General features: G+C 46.3%; 1 protein-coding gene across 10 annotated transcripts in view; it reads right to left on the bottom strand.

Moving 5' to 3' along the window:
- MAP2K5 (mitogen-activated protein kinase kinase 5) overlaps window positions 1-16,353 on the bottom strand; it is a 272,187-nt gene that overhangs the window by 212,424 nt on the left and 43,410 nt on the right. For all 10 annotated transcript variants that reach the window (XM_062206201.1, XM_062206200.1, XM_062206203.1 and 7 more), the window contains exons 5-7: window positions 14,725-14,765; window positions 13,391-13,458; window positions 5,689-5,737 (exon numbers count right to left, since the gene is read on the bottom strand). In XM_062206201.1, coding sequence (XP_062062185.1) covers window positions 5,689-5,737; window positions 13,391-13,458; window positions 14,725-14,765 — 158 coding nt within the window. The remainder of the gene's footprint in view (window positions 1-5,688; window positions 5,738-13,390; window positions 13,459-14,724; window positions 14,766-16,353) is intronic.

Below are 16,353 nucleotides of genomic sequence, written 5' to 3'. Positions count from 1 at the left end.
AGCTCTGCTCTGGGGTGCGGTGCTGCAGTCCACGGTCGTATCCTGTCCACCACCCCACAGGCTAAAGGGGACGTGGCTAAGTGTCTCTGCGCACCTTGCACCTTCATAACCCCAACAGCTCAGTCTTGTTTTGGCTAATACCCACCACTAGGCTGAAAAGACAAGTGGCTAGCATTCCCAGTACTCCCAGCAGGAGGGGCAGGCATCCAACATCAGGGCATGACGGGAGCCTCACAAGGGTGGGGAGGTGAGAAGGGGATAGATACCATTGACTGCTGCAGGTATGTGTACATGTGTGCTAAGCGCTGTGCGTGCAAACACAACAATGGCTACAAATCAAGACAGAATCCAGGAGACAGTGAGAAGGACTGTCAGACTCAGAAAAACAAAAATAAATAAAAACAGTTTTCAAGAGCAAGTTATAGAACCATGTCACTTAGAAAGACAGTATCTGTAAGAAAAGGGATTAAAGTGTTTCTACAGCATTTTAAAGTTACACACATTTTTCTCTGGTCTATGAATTGACTGATAGCTTTTATAAATATATATATATATATATATATATAAATTGACTGATAGCTTTTATATATATATATACAGGGACCACCACTGTGGCATGGCAGGTAAAAGCTGCCAGCTACAGTGCTGGCATCCCATATGGGTGCCAATTTGAGTCCTGGCTGCTCCACTTCTGATCCAGCTCCCTGCTACGGCATGGGAAAGCAGTAGAAGATGGCCTGAGTCCCTGGCCCCAGCACTCACATGGGAGACCTGGAAGAAGCTCCTGGCTCCTGGCTTCAGATCAGCCCAGCCCTGGCCATTACAGCCATTTGCAGAGTGAAGCAGCAGATGGAAGACTCTCTCTCTCTCTCTCTCCCTGCCTCTGCTTCTCTGTAACTCTGCCTTTCAAATAAACAAACAAACCAATCAATCAATCAATCTTTAAACAACAATGGGATATGTCTGGCCTAGCAGTAAAGATGCTGGTGCAGACACCCCCATCACGTATCACAATGACCAGGTTCGAGACCAAGCTCCACTCGCCGTTCCAGCTTCTTGCTGAAGCACTCATTGGGAAGAAGCGTGATGATCAAGCAATTGTGTTCCACCCTCACGGGAGACCTGCCTGCATTCTCAGCTCCTGGCTCCAGCCCTGGACCAGCCCCAGATGTGAGCACCTGGGGAATAAACCAGGGGACAGCGGACTTGCTCTTCCTCCACCTGTTCTCCCCCTCACTTTTCTCTGTTCTCTCTCAAAAACATAAATAATTTTTAAAAATATTAGATTCTGGGGCAAGCATTTGGTGCAGTGGTTAAGACACTGCTTGGGATGCCCAAATCCCGTATCAGAGTAGCTGGGTTCAAGTCCCAGTTCTGCTTCCAATTCCAGCTTCCTGCTAATATGCACCCTGGGAGACAGTGGTAATGACTCAAGTGGTGGAATCCCTGCCACCTACGTGGGAGACCTAGACTGGGCTCCTGGCTCCTGGCTTCAGGCTGGCCCAGCCCTGGCTGTCACAGGAAGGTGGGAAGTGAACCAGTCGGTGGAAAACCTCTGCCTGTTTCTCAGCCTTTCAAAAAGATTTCAAGAATTTTTTAAATAGGAAAAATGTTAAAATATCAGATTCTTTTCCTTTTGATTATCTGAATTTCCTAAATTTTATGCAATATATTAATATTTATATTTTTAAAAGTTTTGAAAAGGAAGACTATTACAGAAATCATGAATTCATTATTAAAAACATTTTGAGAGTTTCATATGTCTGATCAAATGATTTCCTTTGATCTTAACTAGGAAAAAATTCTTGAAAGGGATCAACAAACACCAAATAACACTTCTGCCTTTTTTAGTTTATTTTTTATTTATTTTTTGCCTATTAATTCAACCTTCCCAAATGAACTGCAAGAACAGCCATGGGATATGTAGGCCTCCAAGAGTACTGCACTTGAAGATTACGGCTGGGTCAAGTATCCTAACACTGAATTTTATAGCACTTTAAGATCATTTAGCTCAGCCCACGTAGGCTATGTGACTAGTCACTAACAACTAGCCAAGGTTTGAAGTTGGTCTCAGCACACTCCGGTTTCCTGCTCTGTGTCACGAGTGTGGAGGGACAGTCCCTGCTCTCAGTGGCAACAAGCACTCAGTGAAGGCCATTCACAATTAAACAGTGATTTCAGCAGCTCTGCTGTTTGTTTCTAAGAATGGTTTTTTAAATCACATAGCTAATCTTTAAGTTGAAAAGGAGCAAAATAATTTTTTTTTATCCAATAAACTGCCAAATAGTTTTAAAAGATAGTTCAGATTCCTTGACTAAAAGAAGCAAATAAAAGGCTGGATAATAGATGCGGGGTGGGGAGTGGGGGCAGAAAAAGCCAGGAGTTACAATTACGAATCAACTGCCAACACAGCAAATGATTTGAGAAAAGTGACTGGCAGGGGGCTGTGCCCCAGCTGGAGGAGAGGAGGGAGACAGCAGCCGCCAAGGGTAGTGGTTGGGTGTGTGTGGCCTGTGGTTCGAATTTAAACACACAGACTCTTTTATGCTGCAGTGTCACAGTGATCCAAGAGGAGCCACAAGATCTAAGAGTTTTATCTACCAGCAATGATACAGTTTGTAAAGCTGATTTTACAATGAATACCTAGTTTCCCTCTCCCATTCTTTTTCTTCCCAAAGACCCAAGGTTTTTCTAATGGCATTCGAAGTTCTCAAAGTAACAGTCAAGGATGCAGCAAAACCGGAATCGATTCTAGACCAGCGACTTCTAAGTATATTCATACTTGATTTATCAGGAAGAAGAAAATATTGTCACTCTCTCCTACAAAATCTAAAAGACAAAACGAGGAAAAACAACTTTATAGATGCAATGGTCACAGCCACATCCTTGGCGTCACTGTGTACTTTAAACTGACCCACTGGGCTATTTTTCATCAGTTTCAAATCCAGGGCCAATGCTCAATAGAAGCTGCCACACCAGAACTGAAGTGGGAAAAACCCATCAGAGAGGCTGACTTATACTCTCAGTAACAGGGCCCAGAAATACCCTATCATTTATGTTCTCAAGCTGGAAAAAATGGAATCCTCCATCAAAAGGTGCTGAGAGGAAAACAATATCTCTATCCCAAAGACGAAAGATTAAACTTTTTTGAAAAAAAGGGCGTGACTTAATATATTAATGAAATTAACAGGGAAAATGAAATGGCATTCAATTATGGATCAGCTAAGAAAATGTGCTTTGCTTATTGTCTGTCTGTATTAAGAAGAATCAGTACCTATCGCTTATAAATCATTAAAACCAAAATGCTCAATTAATCCTTATTTTACATGGAAAGCTCTGACAGAAACCAGTCCTAGCCCAAGACCTTTGCCTCACAAACAGAAGCAGTAATGGCTTCAGAAAGCAGTCACACTCTATGAGCAGACAATTGGAGAGATTTAGTAAATCCCACTTTATAGAGCAGAGACTAATCGGAAAACACGGGCCAGTCAAATGTTTCTTATGAACTGTTGACACTATATCAATGCTGAATCAATTGGTGGCATTTACTCTGAGTGACAGAAAAGAAATAAATATTTATATCACATAACCTATATCAATGAACCCAGGCAGAAAGCTATTTCTAACCTGTCAATATTTGATTATCTTGAAGAATCATGTCCCTTTCTTTTAATGATTAATATGAATTCCTTATTAAATCTAAGTGGAGGCTAGTGGAAAGGCAAATCATTATTAGTGCTTGCGCGCATAAACCACTAGAATAAAACACTGCGCTCAAGTGTTGAAGTATCCTTAAATGTGACTCACATCGTCCACGGCGCTCAGCCCAGACGGCTGTCTTTGCCCGCAACTGCGCACGCTGCCTTATGTGGCTCAGTGCGGCTCAGCTCCTCCCTGACATCAGGGAACTGGGGTGGGGGGATTCGTGGAAGCAGCAATATTCTGAAAGCTCCCAAAGGTGGCTTTCTTTGTTTTGTGAATCAAAGTGCACCTAAAAAAAGCTGATCCTTAAAAACAAAGACAATGCCGTTCTGTCTAAGGTGGGTTAGCCCCTTCCCAAGAGAAAGCGACATCGCCATGCCAGTCCCCCACTGCAGAGGCCCTCTCAACGGAGACTTAGCACTAAGATATGTATGGTGTTAGGTCTGCTGTGAAAACATTAAGAACATTTCAGAATGCCGGTTTTTTTTTCCTTTGGCAGTAGAAATAAACTGTTTTTCATTTTTGAAAGAGGACTCTGTGACAGGTTATTTTCCATTGCCTGCGCCGAACAAATGTAGTTAAAGCTTCTTAATTTATGTCAATTTTGAAATATATTTTCCAGCTGAAGGACACAAGTGACTCGTATGTAAATTACAATTAGTAAGTAGAATGCAAGCATGTTGAAGAAACATAAATATCCAGGGCTCAATATTTTTGCTTTCAGTTGGGTTTGATTTCACTCTGGTTCTGCGCACATACAGGGCACTGGCAGGTGGAGGGGGGAAGCAGAGACTTCAACCTCAATCTAAACCAACCCTCGGCTGCTTAGAGTTGAAAGTCTTAGCTGGGCGCTCTCTGGAATTTTGAAACTACTCAGACTACACATGCAACACGAGGTTTTCCTTAGCTGTATACAGAGCATTTAAGGACCTGGACGACAACTAGAAAAGTCGGACCCAGAGCAGCTTCATTTTTGCTGACCGTCTTCACAACATTGCGTGCGCGGCAGGCAATACTCTAGAAGCATGGCCACGCGGTCACCGTTTTACGGAGCACACGGCTACTGGGCCACAAGGTTCCAGGTGACGCTGAAGGACAGGGGCAGCCCCAGCTTTGTCTTCCTGACACGCTCCACTACAAGCACTTGATTCATGCAATGCCAATGAGGCTTGGAGAGGTCAGCGTGTGAAGGCACTGAATAAGCATCTGAGATCATTAAGATTTCAGCCTTCGAAACATGGACGGGAAGTGAACAGCAGTTAAGAAAATCAATAAGAGTCTGTTATTTGCAGTGACACAGATGTCTCAGTCAATAGAGCCTAATAGGCAGGCTTGATGGCAATGGACAGGCGCCTGCCTCCACGGCTATCAAAGGGCTCCCACTATCACAAACATTAAAACGCATCTACGTTGCTATTGAAGAATCGAGGACCCTGCAGGTAACTCCATTTGCCCGTGTATGTTTAAAAGCCCCATACACATTTCAGATGTGTCCATCTACTTGAATCAAAATTAGTGAGAACTACCTGGCCTGCAGGCCCACTCGTCCCTCCCTGGCCGGCGGGGGTCAGTCGCCTAGGCAGAAGCAACTGCTGTGACTCGGTTCCCCGAAGAGGCCAGCGGTAGTTTCAGGACAAAAGGAGGAGCTAAGGCAAGAAAGTACCTGTTCTCCCTTTTCTCCCCAAAGACAATGAACGCAGAACGCAGGCCGACCCACCAGCCCGCGGTTCAGAACGGATTAACTTTTCTTAAACTGAGATGGCAGCAGGGTGTGTGCACGGTGCCTCAATCTGCTGGGAGGGAAAGCCATTAGCACAGTTTGAAAAACATGCTGCAAATTGTTCTGCCAATCAAATTAAGCCATGTTCTTCATTTATGACGGGAAGAAATCCACAGACTCTATCTCTGGAGTAAGTTTATGGATACAGAAGCCGCACAGTACGAAGCTCTGGCTATGTGAAAACCTTCATACATAACAATACCTACCTGGCCATTGGCTAGTATTTTTTTCAGTTCGGCAGAAGACTTCTTTAAGCTGAAAAGGGAAGACATAATTTTTAGTGCAAGATCATTAACATCTTTGAAGACCACCGAAAATTCCAGACCAGAATACACCTGAGTTTTAGGTGTGACAAGGGCTCTACCCTCTACAGCCTTCTCCCTGTGCAAGGGTTCTTAATGAGTAACTGGCCAAATGCCAAGGGCATCAATTGAGAGACTAAAATCCCACTCGAAAAGTAAAGCAATAATGAAGTCCACAGTCAAGGGTTGGCTACAACTTTTTTGTTTTTTTGTTTTTTTTTTTTGGGGGGGGGTGTCATTAGTTCTGTCTTTGGGTAGCCTTTCAGTAGCATCTGCTAGGCACAAAGTATCTAACAATGGAGTCTTGGAATGTCCACAGCAAACAGAGATTACAGAACTTCAAAAGAAAATAGATGCTTTGGGTCCTGATCTTTCACTGTGGTTGAGTTACAATTCTGCTTCCTGGGAATAAGATGAGAAGCAGAAATAAATCCTGGTGATAGGCAGCCCGGTGGTCTAGAACAAGTTACTTTCTAAGTAAAATTAAGTATTACAAAAAACTTAGCCCTGTGTCTTATACATAGCAGGTGTGCTTTATTAATAAAATTAGGAATTTTTAGCTGCCTTTTCTCTCCTATCCTTTGCAACTCAGTTTCCAGAGTTATATTAAGGACACATCAAAATGTGCTCTGGGTAGATATGGCTATGTATACAAGTAAGTGAAAGTCCTCTGGAAGACAGAGGGTGGCCAAGGCGAGGCCTGGAGTGAGCTGTGTCTACACACGCCCACCCAACTAGGGGATGGCTCATAAAAGAGCACCTTCCCACCAAGGTTCCGCTTGAAATTTAAAGACGACTGACCCTCCTCTTAGAAATCTGTCCTCACTCACTACTTGGCTGCCAGATGAACCCTCTCCCTTGTGTTAGTTATCTGTCTTTCTTCCAGCACACACTCTCGCAAGACTGGGAGATCCCTCAGAACACTCGCTTCTGGGTATTCCACGCCTTTCTCATCCTTGAGCCCAGCCCGGAGACTTGGCAGGTGCTGTCTGATACATGTCGACCGCTGCTCTGGCTGTCATGATTCCGTGGTGGCGGTGGTGCTGGGTGGGGATGGTGCTGGAGGTCACAGTGGTAGCAGCAGCAGTCGTTGTAGTAATGACGAAAGACATGAATATCACAAGTACCACCGAGAGCAAAAGCACTCGGGATGTAACATGAAATACACGTGCGCACACACATTCTACCTGGGGCCTCCAATAGGTTAATGTGAGAAGGTCTTAGGCTCCAAGTGTGACTGCATGTACCACTTCCAGTTATAACTGTTCCTCTTTTGAAATGCTTCCTAAACTTCTGCTATGGTCCAATGCAGGCTAGGAGGGCACTTTGGTCCTCGCCTAGATTTCATAAACTGAGCCATCACCCACACTTTAATACTGCTCTCTCAAACCTCCGAATACACGCAGGAAAGTAGCAATTAAGAATTTTGTGGATTGAGACTAAAGCAGAAAAGCGGACGAAAAAAATAAACGATTGCCTCATACCGTCCAGTTAACTGATAATCTGCAATCACCATCTACTGGTGCCAGGTGCTGCGCTGGGTGCTGGCACTCCATCATCCTAATTTAATCTGCACAGTCACTGCAGCCCTGGGGTATGGCTGTCATCCATAATTTAGAGGAAACGAAGGTACAGACCTTATTCAAAGCCAGTCCATCCCTTACTCACTCTCTCTCACACACACACTTTTCTCTCTAGGAAGCGTTTAGATCCTACTATTCCCTCAAATGACTCTCAATTTGATAGTTTCAATTATTGTAAAGACACAAATAACCAAACCAAGCCCAGGCAATGCTCCTCCACAGATATTCCATTATGTCATAAACTTGAAATAATAACATTTTGATTCATTGCATTTACAAACCGCCTTTCATCCAAGAAACAAAACGTGATTCCTTTATACAACTTCATCAATCTTCCCAAGAGCAGAGGTAGAGAGATGGAAAGTTTAATCATCCTAATTTCATAGCAGGAGAAAGCCAAGTTGTTCAGGAAAGGCCCTGCCTCGGCAGTGGAACGTAAGCTCAGTAATTACGGCCTAGGAACACTGTGTGGACCGGTGAGCTAAGTTTAATAACAGTCACTCACCTCCAGCACAGAGCAGCTCACACTCTGACAGTAACAGAGGAGAACACTGATGTCCCTCATTAGGGACATCTGGCTGCAAAAATGGCCTGGTAAAGAAAACACTGCGCCCTGGCCTATCTTTGTGACTGAGTCCACCCAGTGTTTCCACTATCTGTAAAGGCACAGCGACCTGACCTACGCAAAAATCACTTCTAAAAACCCTTATATATGTGATACAACTGCAACCCATGCATTATTAGAATGTTATCTGTGTATAATACATAATACATATTACATTATTATACCTGAGGACAAGCACTGAGATATCCAAAGAAGAGTAAAAGGGTATGAGGACTAAACATATCGTCCTATAAGAAAAGCTGGAGGAATTGGTAGAATTCAAGGCAGAGACAAGAGTTAAAGGGAATCTAAGTGTACAAGTCCATTCATCGTGCAGGCGTGACTATCTCCTACGTGCCAAGCACCACGCCAGAAACCAGGGCCCGGACAACGAATATGCTAGAGTCACTGCCCTCAAGCAGTGCAAGAACCCAGTGTGGGCAGAGGGGATCACAACACAATGTAGTCTGGGCGAGCACGTAGGTGCCCATATCCCACGTCGGAGGGCCTCGCTCAAGTCCTGACGACTGTTTACTCCCAACCCAGCTTGCTGCTAACCTGAACCCCGAGAGGCAGCAGGGATGACTCAAGTACTCAGGTTCCTGCCCCTACATGGGAGACCTACTCTGAGGGCTGGGCTCCTGCCTCTTGTGGGCTCTTGGGGAGTGAACCAGCAGATGGACGGTCCCTCTCCACCTGTATGTCTCTCTCTCTCCCTTTCAAGTAAAACAAAAAAAAAAAATCACTAAGAGCACGTTTTAAAACACTACAATGTGCTCACCGCTACAGTGAAAGGCAGTAGGATCATTCGATCCTCAAACATGACCAACGTTAGCCACACTGGAGGCGAAGGGGCTGAGAAGAGGAAGACAGGAGAGGGCAGCTGTGGGCATGCAGGCCTCCAGGGAGAGGAAACCGCCCTGCAGCTGGAATGTCAGTGGGCAGGGGCAGTGGGCAGGCCAGCAAGCTGGAGCAGGCGCCCATAAGGGGAAGACCATTGCCCTCTGCCCGGGAGGCCTGAAGAGCAGTGAAAGGGTTTCCATGTGGTGACGATGGCTCCAAGGGTGCGTCAGCAAGCTGGCGCTAGCTGCCGTGTGCAGGAACGAGGAAGTGGGGCAGGACTGGAGGGGGTGCGGTCAGGAGGCTGCAGCAGTGGCCTGGAGAGCCACGGGGATGCTGGCCGGCAGCCCTGCATACACAGGGAGTGACGGGAGCCCAGACAGCTGTGAAGGATGGCGGGCAGGTTAGCCGGAGTCATCCACGGGGGGATGACGGGGAACACCCTGGGACAGGAGATCTAGGGGAGGTGTGTTTGTAGGGCAGATGACTAGAAGAGGCACCAGCCGAGCTAAATCTGAGTGGGTACTACAGGGAGACAGCCCAGCTTCTGGAAGAGCCTGCTGAGGCGTAGCTACATGACAACAGACACAGCCCCTTCTTGCTGCAGGGACCACCACCCAGAGCCTCAGCCTCCCTGGAGGGTGGGCCAGGCTGGTACCTGGGCCCCTCCCCCTCCTCTACATTGCAGGCAGGGGACCTTCACAGACACAGGGTGACACAGAACTCTCCGGCCGGAAGCCCTCCCAGGGTCAGCAGTGTAGGACAGGGAGAGCTGGGGCTGCTGGGCCTCCCCGGCCCCACAGGACCTGCGGCTGGCCACTCCTGCTCATCGCCTCTCGCTCGGCTGCCTCCCTGCCTCTGTGCCCACAGCCCTGCCCCACGCTAGCACTCTCCCTGAGCTTCCCTACAGACACTTCTGTGGGAAACGCCCTCGTCTGCCCGTGGACTTGATGAGGTCCGTCTCGTCCCTCGGGTCTAGACAGAAATGGCACTCTCAAACGGAAACAGCTTCCTGACCAGTGCTCTCTCCAAGCCCCTGCTTTCTCCACTCGGAGCACTAACTAGACAAAGTTACTAACCGCATACTTTTGTCTGCACATGCGTCAGACAGTGAGCCCTGGGGACATGGGCTGCAGACAGCACCCAGTGATCAGCTGTCGACCTGGACAAAGAACACGGCCAACCGAGGGAGCAGGTTCAGATCCCCTGTGGGACTTCTGAAGGTTACAGTGCCCCCGTGACGGGAATCACTACCACAGCAATCCTTTATTAGCACGGGGAGGCTGCTGTATCCACAAGGGATGAAGCCACCGGTCATCAGATGGTCTGAACTGCTGTCCAACCAGCGACTGCGTAACACTGCGAACACAGGATGCTTTCTGAACGACCAAGCCAGTCACGCGTGCGGTTAAAACCGAATCCAGAACCACCAAAGCCACCCTGCTTCTCAGCCTTGCCATCCTGCTTTCTGTGCTGTGATGAAACCTGACCTGAAACACCAGGGACCGTGCCTGCTCTTCCTCCACCTCACCATCGGCGTGTGCGCGGCACACCTTTTCTGGAAGACACCTTAGCTTCTCCGAGCTGAATAGAGCTGCAGTGCTCTGTCCCACGCCTCCACTCTGCGGGACCAGGGCTCACAGGCCCAGCAAGCATGGAGAAGAGCTGCCAGGTGCTACCTGGCAATCTCACAACCACACGGCAGAGGACCCATGGGTGCAGAACCAGACTGAGGGCACTCGAAGACAGGATGAAGTGGTTGAGAAGGAAATGCCGGGGCAGGTTTTTGGCAATAGCAGTTAAGATGGTACCTGGGAGACCCACATCCCGTTCCGGTGTGCCAGGGTTCCATCCTGGCTCTGCTTTGGATTCAGCTTCCTGCTCTTCGATGAGCACCACGGGAGGCAGCGGATGATGACTCAAGTTGCTTTGTCCCTGTCACCCATGTGGGAGACCCACATGGAGTTCCAGGCTCCTAGTTTTGGCCTGGTCCAGTCCCAGCTTTTACAAACCATGGGGAGTGAACCAGCAGACAGAAGGATCTCTGTCTCTCTACCTTTCAAATAAATGAATTTTTGTTTTCTTTTTGACAGGCAGAGTGGATAGTGAGAGAGAGACAGAGAGAAAGGTCTTCCTTTTCTGTTGGTTCACCCCGCAATGGCCACTGTGGCTGGTGCACTGCGCTGATCCGAAGGCAGGAGCCAGGTGCTTCTCCTGGTCTCCCATGGGGTGCAGGGCCCAAGGACTTGGGCCATCCTCCACTGCACTCCCGGGCCACAGCAGAGAGCTGGCCTGGAAGAGGGGCAACCGGGACAGAATCCGGCACCCCAACCAGGACTAGAACCCGGTGTGCTGGCGCCACAGGCGGAGGATTAGCCTGTTGAGCTGCAGCGCTGGCCTGAAACTTTTTTTTTTTTCAAGAAGGAAATGTTCTGTAAGAGCAGTGTGTTCACAGCAGGCAGGTAGGTGGGCAGACACACTTAGACCACAATAAAGCAATCAAGGAGGTGACTCTTGGGCAGGGGCCAGGAAAGGAAAGACTTTTCTAAGTTATCTACAGTAAAGTCCCCTGGCCCAATACCTGAGGATGTGGCCTGAGGGGGAAGGGAGAGGTATAAAAAAGAAAGCAGAAGCCTATTACAGCTCACCGTTAAATGGCTGTCAGGTGCTGACTGAGGCCCTAAACCAAGAAGCCCCAGGGCGCGGAATGGCAGTTCTGGTCTTTCAGTTGCCCTTGTGAAGATACGCATGGAGCAATGCCCTGCACAGTGTCACCCTCAGGGACCACGTGATCGCACCTGCTGTCTGAATCACCGCATGTACAGAGGTACTTCAGAAAGTTTGCGGGAAAAAATGGAGTGAAAAGATAATTACGAAATTAATTTTGAAATCTGTGAGTACAAGAGGTCTTTAAAAAGCTTCTGAGGGGGTGGGGCCAACGCCATGGTGCAGTAGGTTAATCCTCCGCCTGCAGCAGTGCCAGCATCCCATATGGGCGCCAGTTCTAGTCCCGGCTGCTCCTCTTCCAATTCAGCTCATTGCGGCCATTTGGGGAATGAACCAACGGATAGAAGTCCTTCCTCTTTGTCTCTCCCTCTCACTGTCTATAACTCTATCTCTCAAATAAATAAATAAAATCATTTAAAAAATAATAATTATTATTAAAAAAAAAAAAAAGCTTATGAGGGGGGCCGGTGCTGTGGCGAAGTGGGTAAAGCCGCCACCTGCAGCACCAGCATCCCATACGGGTCTGGTTTGAGTCCTGCTGCTCCACTTCTGATCCAGCTCCCTGCTGATGCACCTGGGAAAGCAGCGGAGGGGGATCCAAGTCCTGCACCCACGTGGGAGACCCAAATGAAACTCCTGGCTCCTGCCTTCAGATCGACTCAGCTTCAGCTGTTGCAGCTGTTTGGGGAGTGAACTAGTGGGATGGAAGACCTCTGGGTCTCTACCTCTCTCTGTAGCTCTATCTTTCAAATAAAATAAATCTTTAAAAAAAAAAAATCTTATGAGGGGCAGGCATCTGGCAGAGAAGCTAAACTGCTGCCCGGGACAGCACATCCCAGGTGGGAGTGCTTGGGTTTGAGTCCCAGATCCACTCTCCATGGCAGCTTCCTGCTAATGCACCCCCACGGAGGCAGCAGGTCAAGGTCAAGGACTGGGTCCCTGCCATCCATGGGAGACCCGAATTGAGTCCCCAGCTCCAGGCTTTGGCCTAGCCCAGTTCTGGCCATTGCGGCCATTTAGGGGGTGAGCCAGTGATACGAGATCTCTGTTTCTCTGTCTCTCTCCCTCTATCTGCCTTTCAAATAAATAAAATAAACAATTTCAAAAGTTCATTAACAATTCCTATTACAAAAAGACTATGATTTTAAAACATTTTGTACTGAAATAAGCTTATCTTTCAACTCCGTTTTCCATGACTGCCCTCGTACAACCAAAATATCCTGGATTCCATCAGTTCGGCCTGGTGCCACCTTCTCCTGGAGGACCCTGAGAGTTTGCAACGACGCTCTCAGGCTTGTTAAGTGCACTTTGGGGAGGCGAAAGCCTTTCGTTAGTCAGCGTGAACTGATGAAAATTATCTTCCTTCTATGACAGCATCATTCTCTGTACCACCGAAGACACTGGTGAGGGATGTGGGTGGTCAATCTGAATTTCACCGCCTTCCTCTCGTCCTCTTGCTGGTGATGGTGTCAGTGGATAACCACACCACCACAAGATGAACAAGGAAGAAAAACACAGTGCACTCCAAACAACTTAAACATCAGATCACCAAGGCATGAAACTGCTGAAAGCATTGAATTTTTCTATATAAGTTGGAGACTGAAGAAAAACCACCCCACAGACCAAAATTAATAGTTTAACAGGAAGGACTAATTTCATCTTTCTAAAGGAGTTCCTTTCTTGCTGGCCCATCTGTAGCTCCAGTTATCCAACTGGTCAAGTGTCTTTTAGCCACACGCATGTTGTTGGGTGTTACAGGAAAGAGGTGTCATCCCCAAGACTCCCCCCACCCACTCCACCCCCATCTTTGCAGATCGTTGCGACACCAGCACCTCCACTCGCTGCTTCTCACCTATTGCTTGGAAGTGAGTCGGAGACGGCTGGGCTGCTGTGTTGGGAGGGCCCAGCCCTGGTGTTCACCTATGAGTAAAGAAAGAATCTCTATCACTCCTGTGTTCTGAGGACACAGTTCTAATTAACCTATAATTTGCCACAAATTTCTCATTTCACTATGAAGGTTAATTAGCTTGTTGCAAGACAGACCCATGGCTGGTGTCTGTTCAGTTATATAGGTTACAGAACCGCACAACCCATATATTACATAATACTCTAAACTCCCGTCATTATTCAGATACTTAGTTAAATGGTGCTGAAAAAGGAAAGACAAATGAAGGAAATTCAATTCACTGTCTAGAACATGTACAAAAACAGTAATGCTGAAGAAAGTACATTAATAATATATCCTGGGGTTAGCAGTGAGCTGTACAACATCGTATCATGGTGTAGCAGGTTAAGCCTTCGCCTGAGACACTGGTATCCCATATGGGCACCAGTTTGAGACCCAGCTACTTTACTTCTGATCCAGCACCCTGCCAATGTGCCTGGGAAAGCAATAAAACATGGCCCAAGGGCTTGAACCCCTGTACCCACATGGGAGACCCAGAAGAAACTCTGGGTTCCTGGCTTCACCCTGGCCCAGTCCCAGCCATTGGGTCATTTGGTGAGTGAACCAGCAGATGGAATTTCTCTCTCTCTCTCTTTCTTTGTCTCCCCTCTCTCTGCAACTCTGCCTTCCAAATAAATAAAAGAGAAATCTTTAAAAAAAAAAAAACCACATCCTTTCAGCCCTACAACCAAGCAGAACACTGTAGGATGTTCCTTATTCATTAAAAAAAAAAAAAAAAATTAAGGCCAAGTAATTAATTGTAAAATACTTGGGCCTCACAGAGTAGCCAGCTTTACTTTCAGATGTGAAGCCTTAAGCAGAAATCCAGAATTCAAAATACACAGAACAATAAAAGGACATTAACTAGATATATGCTTCCAGCATAAATATGCCAAAAGAGTAGGAGGGGGTACTCTGTGCGCACTGTACGTCTGTGCTTAATTAATCACCGAGATGAAGTCTACAGTCTCCCTCAAATAAATCTTCCAGTACCCAGGATCATCCTGAAGAAAGTGACCCACAAACAGTTCCAAATACTGCACCAAAACCTCCCATCCAAATATACATACACACTGAGCAAACCCTACAGATGGGGCCCCCTCCACCTCCCACTTAAAAAAAAAAAAAAAGGCTCGCTTGTCAGAGCTTGAGAAAGTGCAGTTTTATTTGACATTTCAATAAGTGGAACACAGCATTACAAATCCATCTAACTTTACTGAAACAATTATTGAAATTCGTACCTTCAGGCCATGTATGTTCCGTTCCCCAGGAGGCTTGCAGGCTGAAACAGTAATTGACTAAATTGTAGAACACATCAGGGCCATTTACAAATTTGCTCAAAATGAATCGTTTAAAAAGAAATGAGGGTGACACCAAAATTAGCAGAGAGAAATGATTGAAAAGTAGCTCCCAAGACCCAGAGTGGGAATTATGAACCAGGGCTTTAACTTGCAGCAGTGAGCATTTATAAATGCACAGAGCTTTCTGACACCACCTCGTATAAATTCCAATTTCTGCTTAAAACATATAAAAAATCAAGTTAACTGTGCTGAAATGGTTAGATTCCTTTCATAATTCAAATTTCTGTAATCTCTCCTCTATGAAATTGCGTATCAGCAATCACTTCAACTACTTTGGAAATGGCTGGGTTTTTTCTGGGGGAGAGGAGGCAGAAGAGGATCTTTTCATGCCAGAAAGGCTGCTGGAGACTCTGCGATGGAACATTCAGGTTTGGATACTTGCACAGCTAGAAGCAGCCGCATTTGCTGAGGGACAGACACATCACCAATTGCATCACTTTTTCTTGACAGATGTGAAATACTCAGGTCTAAAGATAAAACAGTGCCAGGAAAAATGACACCATCTTGAGTTACAGATTAGTACTCTTCCAATTTAGCAAATGCTTCTTCATCAAATGTTAAGAATCCAAAAGCCTCCCGCCCATGTGAAGGGCTGCGTCCTCTTGAAAGCCACAGTGGCCGACAAATCCTATGTTAAGGGGCCGTCAATTTTGATTGATTGTTTGGGGAAGGATGAATTTGATTTTTTTCTTTTTTTTTTTTTTTGCTCCTCTCTCAGATGCACATGTATTTTTTCTTCTGTTGCTTCTGACAACAAGAAATAGAGCTGTTTAATAAGAAGATGTGGGCAATAATTACGAAGCACATCAGTTTTAATTTCGCATATTTCAAATATTCAAATTTATTATGTTATTCTCCTAGAAAACATATCTAAACATATCTAAATCTTAATAAAGGCTCTTTGCTTGACTTTTTAAAATACATTAAAATTAAGACTCAAAGTCTTCTTTCCTTAACATGGAAATTAACTTTCTGAACGAAACGGCAGTCACATCCACGTTATCCCTGGTACTTGAGGGACCACCGATATTTCCTGAACTAATCCTTCACATGTCTCCCCTAAAGTGACGGGTGCATTCGTAAGCTTGCATTTATTTAGAAAGTGGCTAACCAAGGAGTTCAAGCCAGACATCAGCACAGCTGTGAGCACTCTGCTCTGGATCTAGCATCCCATATCAGATGTCTGTGATCAAGTCCAGCTCCACTTCTGATTCCAGCTTCCTGCACACATGCGCCCTGGGAGGCGGCAACATGATGGCAAAAAGCAGCTCAATCCTTGGCAAATCTGGATTGAGTTACCAGCTGCCAGCTTCAGTCCTGGGCCAGCCCTGGCCACTGTAGGCATTTGGGAAATGAACCAGTGAACGAAAAGATCTCTGTCAGTCTCTGTCTCTCTGCCTTCCAAATAAACTGTTGAACATAAGTAAATAAACCAGTAACCTTACAAGTCCTAAAGTTATAGAGTCAGAGTTACTAAAAAAAAACTAAGCTAGTAAATTTTCTAGTATT

The sequence above is a fragment of the Lepus europaeus genome, chromosome 11 (assembly GCF_033115175.1).
Source record: "Lepus europaeus isolate LE1 chromosome 11, mLepTim1.pri, whole genome shotgun sequence".
Lineage (NCBI taxonomy): Eukaryota > Metazoa > Chordata > Mammalia > Lagomorpha > Leporidae > Lepus > Lepus europaeus.
This window is presented reverse-complemented; position numbering and strand designations above follow the sequence as displayed.